Source organism: Magallana gigas, chromosome 8 (genome assembly GCF_963853765.1).
Source record: "Magallana gigas chromosome 8, xbMagGiga1.1, whole genome shotgun sequence".
NCBI lineage: Eukaryota > Metazoa > Mollusca > Bivalvia > Ostreida > Ostreidae > Magallana > Magallana gigas.
The window spans coordinates 3641809-3665709 of NC_088860.1; the positions used below are offsets into that span (position 1 = coordinate 3641809).

General features: G+C 33.9%; 3 protein-coding genes across 4 annotated transcripts; 2 read left to right on the plus strand and 1 right to left on the minus strand.

The window, feature by feature from the left end:
- Window positions 1-2320: 2320 nt before the first annotated feature.
- LOC136270829 (uncharacterized) lies at window positions 2321-5196 on the minus strand. Its single transcript, XM_066069611.1, has 3 exons — window positions 5033-5196; window positions 4741-4883; window positions 2321-3207 (listed from the first exon to the last, which is right to left on the minus strand). Exons 1-3 carry the CDS (start codon window positions 5194-5196, stop codon window positions 2537-2539), a joined length of 978 nt encoding a protein of 325 aa, XP_065925683.1. The 3' UTR covers window positions 2321-2536.
- A 1780-nt stretch (window positions 5197-6976) lies between these two features.
- Window positions 6977-9813, plus strand: LOC136270828 (uncharacterized). The gene is made up of 4 exons (XM_066069610.1): window positions 6977-7143; window positions 7979-8277; window positions 8375-8559; window positions 8899-9813. The coding sequence occupies exons 1-4, from the start codon at window positions 6977-6979 to the stop codon at window positions 9469-9471; spliced, it is 1224 nt and encodes a 407-aa protein (XP_065925682.1). The 3' UTR covers window positions 9472-9813.
- Window positions 9814-12692: 2879 nt separating this feature from the next.
- Window positions 12693-23826, plus strand: LOC117690456 (uncharacterized). 2 transcript variants are annotated; one of them, XM_066069612.1, is made up of 10 exons: window positions 12693-13054; window positions 13511-13726; window positions 14174-14286; window positions 14405-14585; window positions 16202-16327; window positions 19807-19968; window positions 21533-21639; window positions 21734-21824; window positions 22576-22690; window positions 23284-23826. In XM_066069612.1, exons 1-10 carry the CDS (start codon window positions 13000-13002, stop codon window positions 23756-23758), a joined length of 1641 nt encoding a protein of 546 aa, XP_065925684.1. In that variant the 5' UTR covers window positions 12693-12999; the 3' UTR covers window positions 23759-23826. The 2 variants fall into 2 exon arrangements, with proteins under 2 accessions (XP_065925684.1, XP_065925686.1); XM_066069614.1 differs by lacking the exon at window positions 22576-22690 and having other exon boundaries at window positions 12696-13054; window positions 23284-23423.
- The last annotated feature ends 75 nt before the right edge of the window (window positions 23827-23901 follow it).

The following is a 23901-nucleotide window of genomic DNA, read 5'->3' on the forward strand; positions in this document are numbered from 1 at the left end:
GCCCCCGAGGGACGAAATATTGCCCGACGCGAAGCGGAGGGCAATATTTTCGTCCCAAGGGGGCTAATATAATCAATGTTGCCCGAAAACACAGTCAACATTTGTTTTGTTATATGAAGAAACAAACCAAAATTTAAGAAATTAATTGAAAACAGATCGCCGTAATTTTCTCAGCTCAACAAAGAATTCACGAATTCAATTTTGTGCAAAGTTCATTTTCAAAATATCCTCCGCATTAAACGGTGACTGGTGATATTCCGCCAACCGTAACGGTAAGAATTAACATACATGTACAAATGTTCTACCTCATGTTCTTTCACAGTAATTCGCAAATCCTTATATCCGTTATGATAGCAATCCGTCGCAATTGCGCGTTCGTTGTTTTCTTGCCTTGACTGACTGTCTATTATGATGTCATCTTGTTTTGGAGTCGCGAAAGGTTATTTACGTCATCGTTTACGAATCAACAAATCAGAGGCGATTATATGAAATAGAGGGAATGTTCTCTAGATATTATTCCTAACCGGTCAATACCAAAAAAATATTGACCGGTCAATATTTTTCGGACGAGCTAATATCACAATTATTGACTATTCGTTTATATAGAGTTATATAGTGAGAATATACTACTGAATATAACAATGGACGTTATTGTCCTAATATATCCGAACACGGATTTGTGTGCTTGCTTACACAGTGGGTTTATTTTATTTTACAATAATGAACTCGATTTTGAAAAAAACAAGCCAAACTTAACCATTTCAACAGATTAATCATTATATTAAGTAAAAACTAGAGATGTCAACGATTGCTTGATTATCTATGGCAAGCCAAATTCACAAAATTAGCTAAACATAGTTTCACAGTCGATAAACTAGGTTTATCGACTGTTAACTATAGTTTACAGATCGTAAACTATAGTTCTGTAAACTATAGTTAACACTGAAAGCAATCATCTGCGGTTGTTAAACATAGTTTATCTGATAAATGAGGTATGTCCAATGCACGATGTTTTATCAATATTGTCGACATCGCAATGCTGACCAATATCGTCTATCGACTGTCTACATCATGTTCCTTCTTTTCTGTTTGCATCGTCGACATCGCAATGTTGATCAGCATCGAGTCGACATCGTGTCTACATCGTGTTCCTTCTTTTCTGTTTACATCGTCGACATCGTCGATATCGCAATGTTGACCAACATCGAGTCGACATCGTGTCTACATCGTGTTCCTTCTTTTCTGTTTACATCGTCGACATCGTCGATATCGCAATGTTGACCAACATCGAGTCGACATCGTGTCTACATCGTGTTCCTTCTTTTCTGTTTACATCGTCGACACTGTAGATGTTGCAATGTTGACCAACATCGAGTCGACATCGTGTCTACATCGTGTTCCTTCTTTCCTGTTTACATCGTCGACATTGTATATATCGCAATGTTGACCAACATCGAGTCGACATCGTGTCTACATCGTGTTCCTTCTTTTCTGTTTACATCGTCGACATCGTCGATATCGCAATGTTGACCAACATCGAGTCGACATCGTGTCTACATCGTGTTCCTCCTTTCCTGTTTACATCGTCGACATTGTCGACATCGCAATGTTGACCAACATCGAGTCAACATTGCAATGTTGATCGGCATCAAGTAAACATTGTGTGTACATCGTCGACGTTGTCAATATCGCAATTATGGCCAACATGTTTTATATTCTATCTGTATTACATTTGTCATTTTTACCCTATTGTAATTATTGAACAAACATCGTATAATGTTAGTGATGATAAATAAAAGAATTATCCAATCTGTAGGTAAGTGTTCTGCTTAACTGACTACAAGTTATCATTTTGTCATTGACAAAAGTATCTTATGCTCTGCTTTACTTGCATTGTTTGTAACCACCAGCGGAGTGATAAACATAAAGTAGGGCAGAGTTCAGTCCTAGACCGTTAATCTTGTCCCGTCGGTGGAATTTCACTATCGCACCATTGAAATTATGAATGATTCTACATTTATTAGTCTTGTTAGCATGGTTTACATCGTTAAGATTACAATAGTAGTTGATATAAAGTTTTAATGATGTTTACAGAGCATATCAACTATCTTATTCACAAGCTGACGACATTGTCCACTTTGCATTATTAGTGTTGATATCTATATGTATGTAATTAACTTTCATATTTTACCCCTTCAATATAGATAGCATCGTCAACCCTTTTATTTTACCCCTTTTATGACAAATTTAGTTGACGACATTGATTGTTTTATCTCATTTCTGCAAATTTGCATTACTAAATATGTGGGCACGAACGTTGAATTTATGAAACTATATTCAAGAAACATTTATGATCCAATGCTTGAATAAAAACAACACTTAACACTTACTATGAGGTAGGAGAGATATATTTTTAATCTATTATGTAAACTCGACATTTAGGAACTAGATCGAGTTATCAATAATATTAATACTTGAAAGTTAATCATGAAAGGTCGTGTACAATAAACATCATAAATAAAGAAACATGTTCACTTTACAAGTCTGCGATCTGGTTCGGAATGCTATTGACAACTTGAAGTTTCATCTTCTTAGTTGGGGGGACATTTTCTGAGTTGCTGATGAATGACTCCTCGTAGTCTTTAATATCTATACCCAACCTACTGAGGGAATTTGTCATCTGAACAATGTTTTCGAGAGGCATATCTTTAGTCGATTGCTTGATGAATGTAAAGATCAATCGCCCCCCTCCCTGTGGTTTTTCATGTTTGGTTTCTCTTAGGCCGAGAAGGCACAATGATCTCATTTCATCTTTGACCTGCTCCGCAGTATTGCGCGTGCTTTTAGTAATTGCATTGCAAGGGACAATAGGACCCGGGTATAAAAGGATTTTCTTTGAAATTTGCGGGATTTGAAGACTGGTATGTTGAAGAACACCCCCTGGTGTGTATCCGGATAGGTATTTCTTATGCTGCATAAGGTAGTTTGCAAGGCAGATTGATTTCTCTGTGCTGTGCAAGTTCACATAGCATTTGGTCTCATCATCTTCGGATTTGGTTAAAGCGTTTTTAACTTTACTTTGGAACTCCTGAGATAATGGAAGAGACAAACATTCTCCAATCAATTCTAAAAATTTTGTCGCATTAAAGGCCGCTTGCATTATCATGGCCAGGCGCTGGGTGTGTCCCTTTAATTTCCCTAGTATTCCTGAAAGATAGTGTTTGTTTATGTAAGATAAAATATGAATTGATTATAAAAAATGTAATGGAAATCAAATTTAGTCTCAGATTAATCAGTATTGTTTATTTGCATGATCAATAAAAGCCAGATAATGTGAAAAATATAATTATTTTTCCATTGGTTGAATTTTATAAACCAAATTATTTTTTTTAATATTCATGTACTATAAATGTGGCAACCAAGTGGAAAGAACAAAGTTATATATATAATTTAAATTACAACGTTGTACAAAAATCAGTGTAGTATTTTATTTAAAAAAATAATATTTGTAAGAACAAGGAATAAATTTAAAATTGGTTACAAAGACAAATGTGGTAGATTCCACGCTTTTTAAAAGGACAGTTTTCATTATAGTGGAAAACTGCGTCCTTGAAACAAAATGTGTTTAAAATGTTAACATTTTATTTATAGTAAGACTATTTGTTGAAAACAGTCATTTCATATTGTTGTATGAATAACCATAAATAACCTCGAAATATAAGAACGCTGTGTTAAATTTTCTCAACATTCTTCAGGACCAGAATATTAGAGTGATAGTCGATTAAGTATTTAGAACTAATACTGACCGAGACTGTTTATTTATTTATTAACGCTTGCAATTGTTGTAATTTATTTCGTTTAATTGCAAGAAAATTTTATGTATATCGACATTTATGAAAGTGTCATAAAAAGTTTTGTAATTGAAGGCTTCTCAATATGTAATAACGTATAAGGGGATATTTACGTGCTGCTAATTTTTACTAATTTTTACGAGTTTTATAAATCCGTAAAAATTAAACACGTAAATTTCCACAGAAGTTAAAAAAAACTGCACTTAAAGTTTCTACATCGTATGTATGAGAGTAATGTTCATGAGCTTCAGCTCAGTACCTGACGGCTGTACATGTAGGTATATTTGAGCGTTTTTAGTCATGTGGTGATAACAGTTCAGATCTTTCTATTCAGTCTTGAGTATTTTTTAAAACTACGTATAATGCCAGGTTAGTAGCTCTAGATGTCTTTTTTGGTTGGGAGAGAAAGATAAAGAGAGAGAGAAAAAATTTGAAATGGAGTTATCTTTCTTTTTTTCCCGGTAAATCGAACTGAGACGAGCACATGGTGTACATCAATGATGATACCCAGATAAATATGAATAAGTAAAGTGTATATCACATATGAAATAAAGGTAAATGTATAAACACATATACGGAATCGTTAACAGAAAAACGATTTTCTGATTTGTATGTGTGTTAACTGTAACAAAATCACGGTTGAATGTCCCCCTTTTACCACAGATGATTTTAATTTTTACAGGCATGTCTAATTCGTAAACAAATTACGCGTAAAAATTCAAATCACCCTATTTTATGACAAAAATCACGGCAGTAAAAATTACCCTTTATACGGTATTTTGCATATGTGCTTTAAGGATATTTAATCATCTTTTTCACGATAAGGTAATAATTCAGATTTTCGGCAACATCTTCTTAAAGAAATCGATTAATAATACCCATGGCTTACCTGATATATAGGTGTCAGTACTGTGGTTTTCTCGGAGGAATTCCTGTTGTTCATTGTAAAACTTGACCGCCACTTTCTGAGCATCGTCATCGTAGATATAGACCCTTTTGGTTTTATGCATCTGGTCAATCACATAGAAAACTCTAGAAAGAAATAGAATGAAGATCAATAATATGAATAAATACTAAAAGTTGTGTTTATACATGTATGTACATGTAGTCTAAATTCTTAAATTTTCAAGAATAAATTTTAAAATAAATATTAAAATATTCATATAAAAATAATGGTATACCTTGCTAGGTTAGGTGTGTTTGGCAAAATTTCACTATTCACATCTGCATCCCTAAACTCTGGCTTTGGCATGCAAATAAGGAATCTGCTGTAAAGTCCATCATTGGAGTTTGCGTTTTTTCTTTCTTCGTCGAGACATCTGCATATTTCGCCGGGATGTGCCATACCACAGATATTCAGACCGGTTTTTGAACGGAGATGTTACCTTTAAATATAGATATTAAAGTTAATGTATAATGAAATAGGTCACATTTCAATAAAGGTAATAATTATAACACAATTATTCAAAATATATGAATAACATACTGCTACATGTCTGTCTCTTTAATGTTCCTCCATTATAGGCTGTTAAATAAATGGTGGTATCGTAATCAGAAGCAGATCCTGTTTTGTACAGCCCCAGGCTGCTCTGCCATGTCTTAAGTTCATCCCATAGCTGAATTTGTCTGCTATCGTTGTTAAGCTGCTTTAATAGCGATTCTACTGTAGCTGCTACAATTTAAAAAAGAAAATCTTTTTGCTTATTATTAATGATTAATTCTCTCTCTCTCTCTCTCTCTCTCTCTCTCTCTCTCTCTCTCTCTCCATCTACAATTAATCTATTAAAAGTCGGTGTTTGATAAATACATATAATACTATATATTCTAATGAGTACTGGAATGTTAAATACTGTTTAATATTGAGAACTTCTATATGTCTTTGCTACGTTAGAAAATAATTATTTTTGTTTTACACTAATCGGTCATTAATGAATGCGAAATGCACCGTATATCAGTGCGGTATTATTGAAGTATGTGTGAAATACATCTAGAGTGTGATGGGTTTTTAAAATACATAACCGTATATATTTAGTGATTGCCTTTTTTTAAATTCTTATCCGTTGTATTACAAATTTGTACAGGTTTCTATTTTTACTATTTTCAAATGACTCCGATCAATTTTCAGGATAGACAGATTTGTAAGAAAATATATATATATAACAGTGTGGGGAAAAAAAATCTTTAAATTGGTTGTTGACACTTACATTGATTGACTCTAGACTGTAAGTCGCATATACCATTAGCACTCTCCACGTCCGATATTGCGTTACGGATGGCATCTATAGCTGCAGTTTTGTTGGTACCTGTAAATCCTACCGTAGCTGAGTAGATAATCGATGGCTGTGTCCAACTTCCCCAGGGACAGATTTCTGACTTGTTTAAAAAATGCGCGATTGCAGTCAAAAAGGGCGGAATTAAAAATTCCATTGGAACACTGTTTGATAGAGCAGTATTTTCAAGCATTCGGTTGGTAAGATCATCGAATGGCTCCTGTATAGTTTCATTATAACAATATTCTATACGGTCCCGGTGCAGAAAGGCAGACATCGTCCAAAGTTGTTGGCGGTTTTTCTAACAATAACGTTAACGTTTGTATTGTATTGTTTACGTTACTATTGAAACGTGGTAAACGTGACGTCAAAATAATATTATTTTGCCAACGTCAGGGAAAAGTCACGTCGTTTATATATATAACGATGCCGTTAGGAAATATCTGTTATTAGTCATGGATTTAAACAATTTATTAAAACCGCTTCTTAAAATCGAAGACGTCATCAAGATCATAGAGTATACCAAAATCGTACCACAAGGAGTTCCTGATAGGTATGAACATATAAGAAATGTGTTTAATTTGAACATCAAAGAACAGTGAGTTGTCCATTGCTGACGTTGCGCGACTAGTACAAACATTGGAGACTTTACTACCACGATTTGGTGATAATCCGGCGGATATTAATCGTGATTCAGTGGAAAAAGATTTGCAAAACTATATTTCAAAGGGGATTTCTGAAATTGGAACGGTGAATATTATTCCACCTATAACTACATGCTGTGGATCCTTAAGGAAATCAGGACAGAAAGCGTGTATTGTTTACAGATCTAGATTTAGACCCGTGGTAAGAGTTATGTATGAATTGAAGTGTAGCAAGTGCAACACTGTATACAAATGCAGTACATATAAGAGGAAAGGATTGGAACTTTATTACAACGATGTTTTAGAGCAGGAGTATTTCATGTCAACATGCGACTCTGTGTTTTCCATGGAATTTATGAGGAGGATTGATATAGATATGTAAGTGTAATTAGAAATGTAAATACGGCTTGATAAAGACTGATGATGTTCTGAATCAAAATAACAGTAATTTTATATATTATTACGTTAAAAGTAGGAGCAAATATTTATTTGAATCATAATTCATACAATGTACATTTCAAACGAAGGACCCCCCCCCCCCTTTTTTTCCCCATTTCCCCGCATGAAATCTTGGTCAGGCTGTCGGCGCATTATTCACAAATGTATGATCATTATGTAGAATTAAAAAAATCTATTCCAATGAATATTCATCACATACGAATATCAAACATTGAGATCTGTGTTAACGTGATAATAAAACGAGTATATGTTAATATAATGATGGTCCAGAGTTTTTTTCCTTGTGGGTATGGTTCATGGGATAATATGAATAAGTTTGAATAAGATCCGATTCATATTTTCATTATTAAATTTAATTTTTCAAAAGGGGGGGGGGGGGTACCAGACCGCCTATCCCCAATTAAACAAACTCTAGATGCGCGCGTGAAATATAATAGAAAAATTCACAAACACAAATTTTACTCGAGAAAAATATTTTGTGGAGAAAGTTATAGCTGGTCCGATCATCAATGAGATTTTTAATATGATTTATACCGAGATTCAATATTATTTTTGTATTAACGGATAGGAAAGAAATTAAAGTATTGTTCATATTCATATTGATTAGCGAATTTGAACTAATTAAAAAGAGAAATGAACTTTCATCAATGAACTGTCAAAAATAAATTAGAAGATGGTTTTTACAATATGAGAAGGAAGATAACTGAAGTAAAATTAATGGCAGAGAGCTAATATTTGATTTAAAATGTTATAGATTCAGGAAATCGGCATCATTTGAAGGAATTGCGTATGCATACAATGACGAACACTTGGGGATAGAGTGGATGAATTCGCTGAACAATACACAGATATTGGACAGACGACGTCTAAGTGAGGCATGGTACAAAAAAACATTAATTGAAATGAAGAAAAATTATAACCTACAAACCGATATAGAATATATTCTTTCGGATAAGCTGGAAGGTATACTGGAATGTGAAAAGGATGTCTTATGGGAGAAATTTTCAATAAAATGGTCTTCATCACTACATACTGACAACTGTAACCACGAAGGTACGAATTTTAATGACATAATTCAAACGAGATAATATAATTAAAAAAACCATTGAATTAATGTTTTAATGACATGTATATGTATGTATTTATTAAGAGTGCTGTAAAGCAATAGTCATTGACGGGCATATGAAGGGAACACGTTCAGTTTGTGGTGCAACGGAAGTGAAAACAATTGACTCCGAAGAACTAGGTAGCATCCATTTGGGCTGTTGGAAAATGCCAATGAAGGGATCTCTTTATTGTACTGAACATAAACATGTGAAGGAAGAACATAAAAAGGTTATTACCAATACATGTATTTGCAATATTACATTTATATATATATATAAAGTAATTAAGAAATTATATATTTTTATATATATATATATAAAGTAATTAAGAAATAATTGTGTATTTAAGAAAGTAATTAAATACAAGAGATTTCTATACTAACTAATAGTATCTGTATGCGTTCTGTAATTTTGTTCATTGCATTTTTTTTCTACAAATGCATAACCTGTTATGTAGTACAAACACATTTGCAAGTATTCGCTGAGCAGGCAATTTTAAATTTAATATGATAATAAATTTGTGCTTGAAAGATAAATTTTCAACATAAAGTTAAAAACTTTTTGACAGAAACCAACTGAAGGAGCGAAGACAGAGGAAGATTCTGAATGTAACACCCTTAAAGAAAATGGTCATCTCCAAAAGTTCAAAAGTGCAGGAGTGTGTGCATCTGTATATAACTGCGGTATTATTAACGGCATGAGAGAGTTGTACGGATGTGAGTCTTTGACCCAAGTCTACATCTTTTTGATTTGGCTGGCAAAGGTGTTGGAAATTTTTCCACATTTACTTGCCTATGACGATGCTTGTCATCTAAAAAAATTCATAATGAATCCGATCAGGGCAGAGAAAAGTGAATACTCCAAATTTTTGACAACACTACGCATCGTTGTTGACAAAATGCATTTTGCAAATCATGTTGATAAATGGTGTAGAAGAAATGTCAACCCATACACTGATGATTTGTTCAAACACATTAACACGGAAGCATGTGAACAAACTTTTCAGTTTGTGGCTAAGTTTAAGTTTGCAACGAAACACATGTCCTGTGGGAAGTACAACTTGTTTATGTTGAAAATTTCAGAAATGTATAATAATGATAGGTTGGTAAGAAACAGGAAAAGAATCAAAGAAGATAAGTAAGTGAAATTAAACATTATTGGTTGTAATAATCATTATGAATTAATTGACAGATGTATTGTAGATCGATGTATTTAATTTTAAATGTAAATGATATATTTGCTTTCAAGTTGTGTAATACTCGTTAATAAAATGGAAATGGATGTATGCATTTGTAATTTGTATTTGTAAACAAAAAGCAATAACAAATTTAAAACGACAATGTTAACAATGTAAACGTGAAAGAAATATCCATAATGTAGACAATGTAAATTTGATATTGGTTCAACATCGTCGACATTGCGATGTCGACAATGTTGACGATGTTAACAGAAAAAAAATATCGGCAATGTTGACGATGTAAACTCGATATCGGTTCAACATCGTCGACGTTGCGATGTCGACAATGTCGACGATGTTAACGGCAAAGAAATGTCGGCAATGTTGACGATGTAAACTCGATATCGGTTCAACATCGTCTACATTGCGATGTCGACAATGTTGACGATGTTAACAGAAAAAAAATATCGGCAATGTTGACGATGTAAACTCGATATCGGTTCAACATTGTCGACGTTGCGATGTCGACAATGTCGACGATGTTAAGGGCAAAGAAATGTCGGCAATGTTGACAATGTAAAATCGATATCGTATCAATATTGTATACATCGCGATGTTGACGATATCGAAAAAGAAATATGCATTGGACATGAATGTGATAAATAGGGGTTTATGGTCAGTAAACTACGGTTTACAAATCTAAAGCACGCCAAATTCCCATGAATTAGCAAAACATAGTTTCACAGTCGATACACTAGGTTTATCGGCTTTTAACTATAGTTTACGGATCCTAAACTATAGTTACCGACGTTAATCTATATTTCACATCTGTAAATCTGTCTGGAAATACACGTTTACAATAGATTTTGCTGATAAATATAGATTCACATCTGTAAACTATAGTTTACATTCGTAAACTAAAGTTTAGAGTTGATAAATATAGTTTCACGATTGTGAAACTATATTTATCAGATATAATTTGCATTCGTGAACTATAGTTTGGAGTTGTTAATCATAGTTTCACAATGGTGAAACTATATTTATCAGATAAACTATGTTTAACAATCGCAAATGATTGTTTTCAATGTTAACTATAGTTAACAGATGTGAAACATAGATTATCGCGTTAACTATAGTTTACAGACGTGAAATATAGATTAACGTCGTTAACTATAGTTTTTGATCCGCTAACTATAGTTAACAGTCGATAAACCTAGTTTATCGACTGTGAAACTACCTGTATGTTTAGCTCAATTTTGTGAATTTGTCTGATAAATGTAGTTTCACGATTTGTGAAACTATAATTAACAACTCTTAACTATATTTTACGACTGTAAATTATATTTAACAAATGTGAATCTCTATTTATCAGCAAAATCTATTGTTAACGTTTTTTACAGATAGATAAACTATGATTATCATTCGTAAACTATAGTTTACATTCGTGAAATATAGTTTCACAGATGTAAACTATAGTTAACGAATCGTTAACTTTAGTTTAGGATCCGTAAACTTTAGTTAACAGCTGATAAACCTAGTTTATCGACTGTGAAACTATGTGCCATAACTATCACTCGATCACACCGTTCATCGACTAACATTTTCCTAGTGGGTCACTCGTAATGAAGTAAAAAGTTTTTCTTTTCTCGACACGTTTGATCCGTAAATTACACTCTATTAAATCGGTGTCCCTGGTGTATTTTTGAAACGGCTAATAATTGATCCTTGATACCTGTAAATAAACTACATAATTATGTTTAACCTTGTCCAGTCAGGTCAACAATTTACCATTAAGAACTCGTGAGGTCTGTGCTCTCCTGATAGGACATAAACTGTTTCGCTTGGAAAATATTCTTTTCTTTCCTCTTTTTACCTTTGGAATATGTATACAGCAAATTTACTTCTACGTGAAGGATCTCTAGTATTAGGCTATGTCAGAAAGGGAAATGAATTATATCATGGAGATCATTGTATACGTAACATAAATTGCAAATGCTTACAAACACGATGTAAAAACTATACATGTACGTTGGTTATGTTTGCCAAACAAGGTATGATTTTTAAGAATGTCAGCGCAAAAAATACCCTAATGTTTATTTTTTAGATGATAATATTCTTAAACTATTACTTCAGTTCCAACTTCCGCATTCAATGTTTTGTTAGGGTTCAGCGCCTTTAACAGACACCATCATTTTGTTTTGTTTTGGGTAGAGTGGAGTGGGGGGGGGGGGGGGGGGGGTTACATATTACATATTTTATGTGTTATTGAATCTGTTCCTTGGTGGATTTTCACAAATGAACAGAGCACCATCTACAATATTTTGTTGATGAAATATTTACACATGTATACGAATTTAAAATTTTGTATACTTATATCTTGTTTTAATGATATGGGAAATTACAGTGAACAATTTACTTCAAATTCAAAAACAATACAAATTAAATTGATACAATGCAAATGGAAATTATAGAATGCAATTGGAAAATTATACAAAACAAATAAGAAATTAAATAAAAAACGAATATTTATCTAATACAAACGGAAAAGATCGAATATTGCAACGTTTGACATGCTATAATATAAAGCTCTATTTTGCTGTGTATTTCAAGTAGAATTTTGGAGGAAAGTCGCAAGTTTACGCGTACGCTAAATCGAGAGAACCGCAAAACACCATTCAAACTGTATGTTATTGACTTTGATTTGAAATGTTCTTTAAAAGATGTAAATGCATATACTTAATGTATTTCACAGAAATCTACTGCCTAAATTTTTGCTTTCTTGTTCGTTTTTGTTGGATTTGTTGTTGTTGTTGTTGTTTAATGTTTTAAAAAACAATTGAAAACTTATTTTTATAAACTGGCTTTTGATTAATTTTTAAGATATATATTTATGTATGCGCAAACTTTTTTAACATAGATGATTGTAATCTGTCGTCCTATTAGTATATTATTTACTTCTTGCATTCTATGTTTTGTAATGTCCATTTTATGTAAAGCGCCTTAGAGTGATAATTTTATTTTATAGGGCGCTATAGAAATTATTATTATTATTATTATTATTATTATTATATTGTTGTTTGGGTTTGTTAGTTATTTGTTCATTCTGTGCAAAGTTAAATCCAAGAGGAAAGAGAGACATATTATGACAGGAATACAAATAGTTAATAAATAGCATGTTTCACAGTTTCACATTCTACATCTGAGTCTAGTGTCCACTGCCTAAACAAACCCTTGATTTGTAGTACGGACTTCCTGGTTAAAGATGACCAGACAATGAACCAGGGAACAGCCTGGTAGGCGACAGTTTCAAATGTAATTACTTGTTTATGTTCTTAATGGGAAATCACGGATGAACGCACTTTGTTTTCCCTGAATTTTAAAAACAGGCCGTAAAGAATGGCTGGCCGGGTCAGAGGTCTGCGGACACCAGTCACCTTCCGTTTACACTTGTCAGATTGAACATGTCTATAGTACGATGTCCACCGAGCAGCCATGGAAAAAGAAGTGATTGTTTTACTGAGCTTGGTAGCGAGGCTCTGTAGTTGGGGTGAGCTCTCTCTCTCTCTCTCTCTCTCTCTCTCTCTCTCTCTCTCTCTCTCTGGGATAAAAATCGGTAAATATCTGTACCGTTTATTGATATAACGGCTATATCACAAAAAAAAATTTCAAATTTCATTCAGCAGTAGATAAGAATTACATGTAATCTATATTTAATAGTTTTTATATATCTGAATTCCATGCATATAGTGTGATTTTGTAAACAACCGTAGACGTAAATGACATGAACATTTTAGCTAGAACAAAGCATACTACATCACTGGCATAGGAGAACGAAGTTTAAGTCATAATATACATACAAAAACATTTCCGATTCTTATTAGACGTTTTCTATTCTCAAATACTAAATTAAATGGTCGATATCGAGTTTTGAAAACCACTCAAGCAGACAGACATATTGGTTATGTACAAGTAAGTAGATATTCTATGAGTTCGGACGTTGTAGTTGCATGTGAGGGGGCGGACACCGAGGTCATTATACTGGACCAGAGCCAGTCCTGGGGGGATGGACTCAGAGAGTGTCACGACAGAAACGGTTCACTGCTCAGCCAGGAGGAAGCCGAGTCCGTGGACTGGAACACGATGTTTAACGGCAACCAATCAGAACAGGGGGTGTGGACCGGGATGCATCAGTACCAGTCTGACTGGTTGGGCGCCATTGGTATTTAAGGATACATCTCAGTAGAACTTGTTTAACTCCAAAGACATGTATAGTATATAAATAAATGTAATAAAAATGTGTATACTAAAAGTTATACAGAATTGAAGTCAAAAGCTACCAAATAAGTAAGAAAAACAATTGGATTTGGTCACCTTACGCTTCAAGTTTAAATAAAGTCTATTAGCTGATTAATTGTGTGTTTCAAACTTATACTGAAGCATTGTGGTAAAACCAAAAGCGAGACAAAGAAGCGGAAAACGCCTCCTCATAATTGCTGAAATTCTTTGAATTTGCTTTATGTACACTAAAGAGCGATATCGATACTTCTAATTAACGAATGACAGTCTCTATAGTGTCTCATTAGAGGTATATAGTTGTATATCTTCGTTCTTGTGCTGTACTATTTTACACAGAAGTTACGGTTACTTGGTATATATTTTTTATAAGGATGGGTTTTCGATAGCAGTATAAGGAATGTCGCTGGAGTTACTTTTGAGATGGATATTTCGTCTCCAGGCGCTTGCCAAGAGTTATGTCGAACGTCATTGTATGCAATAACAGTACGTGGTTAACTAAATTTTACCTACACATTCAACAAGCGAGTCTATTTTTAAAAAATATTCATCGAGTTATTAACCACATTGTTCTTCTTCTTTTTTCTTCTTTTTTTTTTCTCAGAATGGTTCGACTTGTCTCTGTATACCTAACAGCGACGGTTATCCAGGCTTCACTATATACACGACTAGAGCATCAAGTTGGAAGCGGTGTGATGATTCAGAGACACCAAATATATGCGGGGGAAAACAAAATGACCTTGACATTGCAAGTCTGTACGGGGATGTAAACTACCTATTACAAGGTTAGGAACACACTACTGTGCCATAATTTTAATTATATTGCGAACATTCACGACGATTGATATAAATAACAGTAAGGCAAATAAATTGGTTTTTTATGGAATCCGTAGCTATGGTAACCAAAGGTGCATAACCTTTATTTAAAGAAGATGGGGGAACAAGATAGTGCAAATGCCCATTTGGTTTAGTCGTAAAATACAATTTCACTTTTTTTCAACTAAATATACTTGATAATGTTATAATAAAAGTTTACAAAAGCACAATATCTAACTATATTCAGTTTTGAATATTTTAACAAGCGATAAGAAAAAAAAAAATAAATTCTTAAGTTTAAGTGGTATCGAACCCACAACCTAAAAAACCTGGCTCTATAAAGTTACCGAATGTCTGATCCCCTAACCACTGAGCCATTTTAGTCAAAACAAAAATCCAATGTTAAAGGGGCATTGTAACGATTTTAGTCAAATTCTATTTTTAAGTTTTTATTATTCATAATGCTTTAGAAATGCATTTCTAATGATCAAATAAAATTTGAAAGTCATTCGTAGAGTTATAAGCAAGATACAGGGGCTCAACGTTCAAAATGTAAACAAACGCTTTGTTTACATAGCGAAGAATTTCAAGCTCTGTAACTCGCTTATAACTCAACAAATGATACTCAAATTTCGGTTGCCTATTAAAAATGCCTTTCTGAAGCATTGTAAATATTGAAATTGGAAAAATAATTTTTGACCAAAATCGTGACCATGCTCCTTTAAATGCTATATGTGACTTCAACCACAAAATTACGGACTTGTATTATTTTTCTAAAACGTTCAATTGTTGCAATACAAAATGACATATTTAAAGTATAGTGGGTCATCTCTCCACGTTTATGTTGAATGAAATCGGTTTGATTTCCTTTAAACCTTATATATAGACTATGACAAAAATATGGAGCTCAGACCCACACAATAAAAAAAAATGCAAAAAATGACAGTATTTGGAGGTTTTGACAAGCATACGCCGGATAAAATCAACCTATTCCAAATATTTCAGATATTTAAAAGTTATAAATCGGTATGGTAAATATACATTGTTTTCAATAACTTAGAAAAAAATTATGAGATTTGTTGATATTTTAATTTTATAGTATCTTATCTAGTATCCTCATTTAGGCAGTTTACACGCCTTATTCACCCATCATCTTCTTTATAAAGGTATATGTAAGCTATCAAAGGTAAAATTAAAAATTGGATTTATTGTCTATAGATGTGTAAATTTTTAAAATCTATTATTAAAGAAATAAAATTCAAAGGATGTTGCCTTGGAAACTGCTTAATTACACCAAATTATGAATCAGATTGCTGCGTTTTTAAACATATAATTTGGTTAATTTGGAGAGTTTTATAACGTTATCATTAAATCAACAACTTATGATAAAAACACACATTTCTGTGCTTATGAAAAAAAAAATAAAAATAATTGAAAAAAAAAAATATGGTGATTTTGAAGGATTGACATTCTTGTTTTGAACACATTCTTTTATTTCTTGAATATTTAAATCTGCTTAGATTTTTCTTCTGCAACAACATGGAGGTCTGAAGCAAAATAATAACTACCCACCTTATTTTTTAAGGTGTGACCGTCAGCGAAACAAACGGGCACTGTGCCACGGCAAGGTGCAGTTCTACGTCAGGTTTTCCGACGGTCCAGGGCTTTGACTGTCAGACAAACCTCCCATATAATTGTGAACAATCATCTAGTAAGTTTCCTTCATTTGTAGGAATTCAATCTTACTTCAACATGTCTTAATTAGTACTACTGGATATTCCAGTTATAACTTATTAAGAGGAGATCACTGCATGTGGTGAGTTTTTTTTTAATTGAAGTACTCACTGTGTCCGGACCCCCCTCCCCTGCAAAATTCAAATTTCATTAAATTACATTATTATAAAAATATCAAAAATATGCCATATGCCTCGGACCCCTCCCCCTCCGGCAAATATAAATAACCGTTGTATCCCCCCCCCCCCGTCTCTCTCTCTCTCTGGAAAAAAAAATTCTTGATCTGCGCATGCTGGCTGTTCCTAATGTGATACGTTCAAATTGACATAAAAATTATTTACTTGTACTTGTCTTTACTCTCTTTTTAATGAATAATTGATTAAATGATTAAAAGATAGATGTACAGTAAATATAGCAAACACGCTTATAATGAAATGACGCTTACAGCGAAGTGAATTTCATTCCCCAAGACTCTATTATATGGAACGCCATAGCTGCCTTAAGATCAATTTCATATTATATGAACTGGTATCTTATTTATATGCAATAGTAATATCATTATATGCAGTGGTAACGTCATTATATGCAGTGGTAACATCATTACATGCAGTGGTAACATCATTATATGCAGTGCTAACATCATTATATACTATTATATCACCATTATATTCAGGGGTAAAATCTTTATATGAAGTGGTAACATTATTACGTTATGTCGTAAGATCATTATGTGCAGTAGTTTATTCATTATATGCTATGAATAAATCTTTATATGATATGATAAACTCATTTCATACAGAGCTAAACTCATAATGAACTCTTGTTCAATCGTTATGTTATATGGTACACTCTTCATGTGCAGTTGCAAAATCCTTTTATGCAGTGCAACTTCTTGACATTAGGTGATAAGTTCATATATGCAGTACTAACATCATGTTATGGTGTATTAAAACCATTATGTATGGTGGTAAAACCTTTATGTATTGTGGTGAAAGCTTTACATGCAATTGTAAATCCTTTATATGATGTGACAATTTTATAATATGCCGTTGTTGAGTCATTATATTATGAGGTCAGTTCTTTACATGATGTGATCATTTCATTATATGGAGTGGTAACTTCTTTTTATGCAGTCGTAACTCTTTATGATGAGGTTGTAAACTGGTTCTCGCTGAAAAGTTTTAATGGGGAAGAGGTCCAGTTTTATTTTTAAAAAGATGCCGCGCTCGTTGTGGCGATGCACATTTCCTGGTCAACTTGTCGTTTGTTTTGAAGAGAGAGAGAGAGAGAGAGAGAGAGAGAGAGAGAGAGAGAGAGAGAGAGAGAGGAGAGAGAGAGAGGTGTGGGAGGAGGTGGGTCCGGGGCTAATTTTTGGTAATTTCATGGAAATTTTAAGAAATTTTAATTTTTCTGGGGCGGGGTCCTCCCCACGACCCACCCCCGTTCAAGACCCCCATGCATTAAACAAATTGTAAAATTGTTTCACTGAAAAATGTGTTTCATGGCATATCCGATTTTTGTTTCAAAGAGGCATATTTTTAAAGATTAAACTTCGAAAAAAAAAATCCGAAGTTAAAAAACGGTGTTTTAAATCTTAGCAAACTTTATCGTGTCTAGTATAGCCGAGTGGTTATGCAGGATGTCCGAATAATCACCGAGACTAACTGCTTGGTATTTTTTAAATTAATTTTGAAAAGGTAATACCCCTATTCCGATGGTTTTGAAAATAAATGATGTCGGGATAAATAAGTTTCAAAACGCTTGTCATTGTAATATTTTACATGTGTGCTGATTTTTTCAACGTTACCGACTTTGTTCACATTATAAACATTTGTAGCTGCAGATCTGCAGCTTAAACATTTGCTGCTGAACGAGGAAGTAACGCATTAATCGATAAAGTTAATGTATCTTTTTTTTGTAAAATATGTCGTTTTCAAAATATATATACATATTGTTCGACATCGTTAAAAGCAAGCCGTGCAATAATGTATGAATCAGCAAAATACGGATAAGTTTGTTCCAAGCACCATGGTTTATATGGATGCTATTAAAATTATTTTAAATAACAATCAAGAGCAAAGTAACTCCTCAATTTAAACGTTTTTGAAGAGACAGAATTAGATTTATTAATTCAAAAAGCTCCAAAAAATTACATACATATTTAAAACACGATAGCAAGTAGAAATCAAATTGTTCTATGTTTCAATATCAAGATACATAAAGTGATCTTCCTAACTGTATACGCGGATCTAGAAGCAGAGGGGGTATACAATTTCTATAAAGTACAATCATTTTTTGAAATTTATTTTACTTTTAAAATTAAACGCGTACTCTACTAAAAATTCATTCGATTTATCACACATCGATGTATCAAGAACAGAGAATATCTCTCTCTCTCTCTCTCTCTCTCTCTCTCTCTCTCTCTCTCTCTCTTCAAAATAAACGACAAGTTGACCAGGAAATGTGCATCGTCACAACGAACGCGGCATCTTTTTAAGAATAAAACTGGACCTCTTCCCCATTAAAACTTTTCAGCGAGAACCAGTTTACAACCTCATCATAAAGAGTTACGACTGCATATAAAGAAGTTACCACTCCATATAATGAAATGATCACATCATGTAAAGAACTGACCTCATAATATAATGACTCAACAACGGCATATTATAAAATTGTCACATCATATAAAGGATTTACAATTGCATGTAAAACTTTCACCATAATATATAAAGGTTTTACCACCATACATAATGGTTTTAATACACCATTACATGATGTTAGTACTGCATATAATGAACTTATCACCTAATGTCAAGAAGTTGCACTGCATAAAAGGATTTTGCAACTGCACATGAAGAGTGTACCATATAACATAACGATTGAACAAGAGTTCATTATGAGTTTAGCTCTGTATGAAATGAGTTTATCATATCATATAAAGATTTATTCATAGCATATAATGAATAAACTACTTCACATAATGATCTTACGACATAACGTAATAATGTTACCACTACATATAAAGATTTTACCCATGAATATAATGGTGAAATAATAGTATATAATGATGTTAGCACTGCATATAATGATGTTATCACTGCATATAATGATATTACTATTGCATATAAAAAATATACCAATTCATATAATATGAAATTGACCTTAAGGCAGCTATGGCATTCCATACTATTACATGTTTAAAAATAAATAACGCTTAAAATCAAGTAAAATTGCCCGTCCCTGGGACTTCGTTATAAGCGTGTTTTACTGTAAACATATACAGTTAATGGGTTTTTTTTTTGGTACTTCATTCGGGCTATGAAGGTAGCTAGCATCGCAGAAAAGTTAACATACCCATCTTATGGGTATTTCATAATGATTTAGACTTAAAAAATCCAACACATTCAGACTAATTTCATTATTTCAATGACGTTAATTTGATTATCATTTCAACAGAAACGAGTAGCAGTATCTGGGACCAAGCGTATGAGAGCTGTTTGAACGTCTCTTCTCTCACTCAAATATCAGGGTGTGTCACATTTGTACAAACACCCCGCTTGGCAAGAACTAATTACTGGGTAGGACTAAAGAGGCAGAACTATACACGGAGGGACAGGGGTAAGACAAAGATGTATTTATACGAGCGACAGGGGTAAGACAAAGATGTATTTATACGAGCGACAGGGGTAAGACAAAGATGTATAAACGAGCGACAGGGGTAAGACAAAGATGTATAAACGAGCGACAGGGGTAAGACAAAGATGTATAAACGAGCGACAGGGGTAAGACAAAGATGTATATACGAGCGACAGGGGTAAGACAAAGATGTATAAACGAGCGACAGGGGTAAGACAAAGATGTATAAACGAGCGACAGGGGTAAGACAAAGATGTATAAACGAGCGACAGGGGTAAGACAAAGATGTATAAACGAGCGACAGGGGTAAGACAAAGATGTATATACGAGCGGCAAGGGTAAGACAAAGATGTATAAACGAGCGACAGGGGTAAGACAAAGATGTATAAACGAGCGACAGGGGTAAGACAAAGATGTATAAACAATCGACAGGGGTAAGACAAAGATGTATAAACGAGCGACAGGGGTAAAACAAAGATGTATAAACGAGCGACAGGGGTAACACAAAGATGTATAAACGAACAGCAGGGGTAAAACAAAGATGTATAAACGAGCGACAGGGGTAAGACAAAGATGTATAAACGAGCGACAGGGGTAAGACAAAGATGTATAAACGAGCGACAGGGGTAAGACAAAGATGTATAAACGAGCGACAGGGGTAAGACAAAGATGTATAAACGAGCGGCAGGGGTAAGACAAAGATGTATAAACGAGCGGCAGGGGTAAGACAAAGATGTATAAACGAGCGACAGGGGTAAGACAAAGATGTATAAACGAGCGGCAGGGGTAAGACAAAGATGTATAAACGAGCGGTAGGGGTAAGACAAAGATGTATAAACGAGCGGCAGGGGTAAGACAAAGATGCATAAACAAGCGGCAGGGTAAGGCGTTTAATATAAATAGTGTGGTAGAGGTAAGGCACTAATTATAAACGAAGCGACAGGGGTAATGCATTTAATATAAACGATGCGACAGGAGTAATGAAATACATTTATTTATAAATGGAGCGGTAGAGATAAGGCACTAAACAGAAACATTTTAAAAATGAAAGAGGTATTGCACTATAAAGAGAGCGATAGAGGTGAGACACTAAAAAATAACGGAGCGACGGAAGTAAGGCACGAATTATAAACAGAGGTAGAGGTAAGTCACTTATTATAAACCAGGCCCTTGCAATTTTCTTTTAAATACGCTTTAAGCTATATGTATATTACAAAAAAACATGGTAGTTTAGAAAATTGAATATATCCCTATTTCTTTATACAGAAATCTCTCTCTGAAGGAGATCAGAAAGGTCTAAAAATGATCACGACCATCAAGCCTAAAACACCATTATCAGAATACTTGGCTTTTCTATCCGTTGCATTCCTTTATAACTTATAGAAAACCCGTCCGTTCCGACTCAGCTCTAAATTTTCTATGGGACAGGTTCCAATTCACTACAATAACCAGTTTTACTTTGCTTACACCTTTTTCATTATATGACCACTGCTGTTTTCTTTTACATTTTTGTCTTAAATAAGACTTCATCTGTTTTTTAACATAGGCGACGTCGAATTCAACTCGGTTCAAAAATGTCAAAGCTGTAACACTTCCGGAAGTTGTGAATTTCAAACAGATTGCCAAAGCGTCAAAAAACTGGTCCCATGTAAGGTAAATACTTTTTATATTGATATTTGTTGTAAAACTACACTATCTCGAGTAATGACACTGATTATGACTATCCGCTCTTTTGTTGTTTCTTTAGGTCCCCGCTTCAGACACACCAACAACCACGCTCCAGACAGTATACCTAGAAACAGCGGCAACAACCTCTGATCAATCAACAAGGGAGATAAGTATGTATATCATGCAGCACATTTTCTTAAATTATTTGATATTTATAAATTCTGTACCTCCGGCCCAAACTATGATAATTCAGTACTTTAAAAATCAAGAATTTATTATTTTAAAACACCGCTCTAGCTTCTCAGGCAAATATAAAAAATATGCTTTGCAAGGGAGATGAAGGTACTCAGACGGAAACGTTGAGAAAAATTGTGCGCGGTGCTCCAACAACTTCAAAGTGACTTTTAATGTCATATTTTCCCCATTATAAATTCCCGTAAGAAATTTGTTTTAGCTCGTGTGAAATCTAATATTTTTTTTTCTTTCATCAATTTTAATTGTACTTCTTTAACAGGTACATGTATGTGTATTTTCGTTAAAAGTCGTGGAAAGGTGTATAAAACGGTAACTTGGGTGACTATAGTCACACTCGAAGAAGATTCCTTGCTGCTCAGGCTGGTTTAGAACTCTTTTTTAAACTATAACATTCAAGCGAGCTTTCTGATGATAAAAAAAAATGTCGCTGGTGATTGCGTTGTCTGAACTTTTCACCACATTACAGTACAACAGATTCCCAACTATCTCTTCTCAATAGTTACAATTAATTACACTTTTCTAAAAAATAAATCAGAGTTTTCGGTTTATGCGGAAAAGGACGTAATCAAATGGGGTTAATGTTTTTTTTATTCTTCACTCTTTTACCTTCTTCATATAACTCATAAGGCATTTTTCTCTTGTACTAATAAACAAGGTATAATCTAGTTTCTGCAGTAAAGACCCCAGAAGATGACTTTCCCTTGCTATTGGTGCTGTTTGCTGCGATAGGGGGCGCTACGGTGATTTTGCTGTCAGTGATTTCTGTCGTTACCTGTGTCAGGTGAGACATTTCCCCACCCTGCCCATATGCAGCTATAGAGGAAGGACTTGCTTGTAATATGATAAAATTCAAAGTACTGAAAGTACTGAAAAGCGGTTAGCAAGTGTAAATAATACTGTTGTAATGAAATTATCATGCTTGTTAAAAAAAACAAAAAAAAAATGTGTGCACGTACACATAACGTAGACCAGATTTCATTATCAATACTTTGATTCATCATAGATAGCGCATTCGGTTGCGTAATGATAGTTTTGGTGATATGCTAACCTACTGTATACAGGGTAATTTTTTGCCCCTCCTAATTTTCGCCCTTCTACACTTGCAAACAGTTTCGCCTCGTCTTGAATTCGTCCAGAAACTGTTGTGTTTTAATAGAAATCATAAGAGAAATAGGAATTCGCCCAGTTTTAAATTCGCCCGCTCACAACGAGGGCAAAGGAGCAAAAATTAAACGGGGGCGAACATTTCCCTGTATACAGTACTTAAATATATCCGTATAGTTTTACAAGTATTTTATCGTCGCTGAATGCATGTGATGAATAAGACTTGATATTAAGATGGCCGTGACTTAACCATGTAATATTTTATATTAGATTAAGAAGTAAGAGGAACAGAAAAAGAACTGACAGTTCTGTACCTAACGATGGCGACGCAACGACACAGAGGCAAAACACTACAAATGACCTTAACCTTAGAGATTTAAACCACCGAGGTCAAGGAGATTCAGACCGAGACACATACGATCACATTGAAAGCAAAGAGCTAACGAATGGAAGAGGTGAAGGTTTATCAGACAACCAAAATATTTACCACCATCTCCGAACGAAAACCGACCGGAGCGATGAATCCGAAAGTAACATGTATGACGTCAGTGGTGGGAATGGTCGGAATGGCGAAGATATTTATAATCATCTCAGAGAAGGCTTATCAAATGAATTACTGAGTGAGAACGAGTATGACGTAGGAGGGTGTAGCGGTACTGAGGACCCAGAAATATACAACCATCTCCATAGTGATTCTTTTGTTGAAAATTCTGACAATAATTACAACATGTATGGGGTAAACTAGTTATCGTCTTTCTTATGGTAATGGTTTTAAACCCAGAGAGAGAGAGAGAGAGAGAGAGAGAGAGAGAGGGGAATGATTCTTTTTGTTATGATAAAGTTGTATGAATAAATGTTGACTTTCCTTTTTTCTATTAAAAAGATCAT

What these genes read in the sequence shown, in the direction of transcription:
- LOC136270829 (XM_066069611.1), bottom strand. Translation starts at nt 5,196, where the DNA reads ATGGCACATCCCGGCGAAATATGCAGATGTCTCGACGAAGAAAGAAAA. An exon ending in AACACACCTAACCTAGCAAG is followed by an intron (nt 4,884 to 5,032) that starts GTATACCATTAT and finishes ATTTCTTTCTAG; the next exon opens with AGTTTTCTATGTGATTGACC. An exon ending in TACTGACACCTATATATCAG is followed by an intron (nt 3,208 to 4,740) that starts GTAAGCCATGGG and finishes ACTATCTTTCAG; the next exon opens with GAATACTAGGGAAATTAAAG.
- LOC136270828 (XM_066069610.1), top strand. Translation starts at nt 6,977, where the DNA reads ATGTATGAATTGAAGTGTAGCAAGTGCAACACTGTATACAAATGCAGT. An exon ending in AGGAGGATTGATATAGATAT is followed by an intron (nt 7,144 to 7,978) that starts GTAAGTGTAATT and finishes AAAATGTTATAG; the next exon opens with ATTCAGGAAATCGGCATCAT. An exon ending in TGACAACTGTAACCACGAAG is followed by an intron (nt 8,278 to 8,374) that starts GTACGAATTTTA and finishes GTATTTATTAAG; the next exon opens with AGTGCTGTAAAGCAATAGTC.
- LOC117690456 (XM_066069612.1), top strand. Translation starts at nt 13,000, where the DNA reads ATGGAAAAAGAAGTGATTGTTTTACTGAGCTTGGTAGCGAGGCTCTGT. An exon ending in CGTCATTGTATGCAATAACA is followed by an intron (nt 14,287 to 14,404) that starts GTACGTGGTTAA and finishes TTTTTTTCTCAG; the next exon opens with AATGGTTCGACTTGTCTCTG. An exon ending in CTATACACGGAGGGACAGGG is followed by an intron (nt 19,969 to 21,532) that starts GTAAGACAAAGA and finishes TTTTTAACATAG; the next exon opens with GCGACGTCGAATTCAACTCG.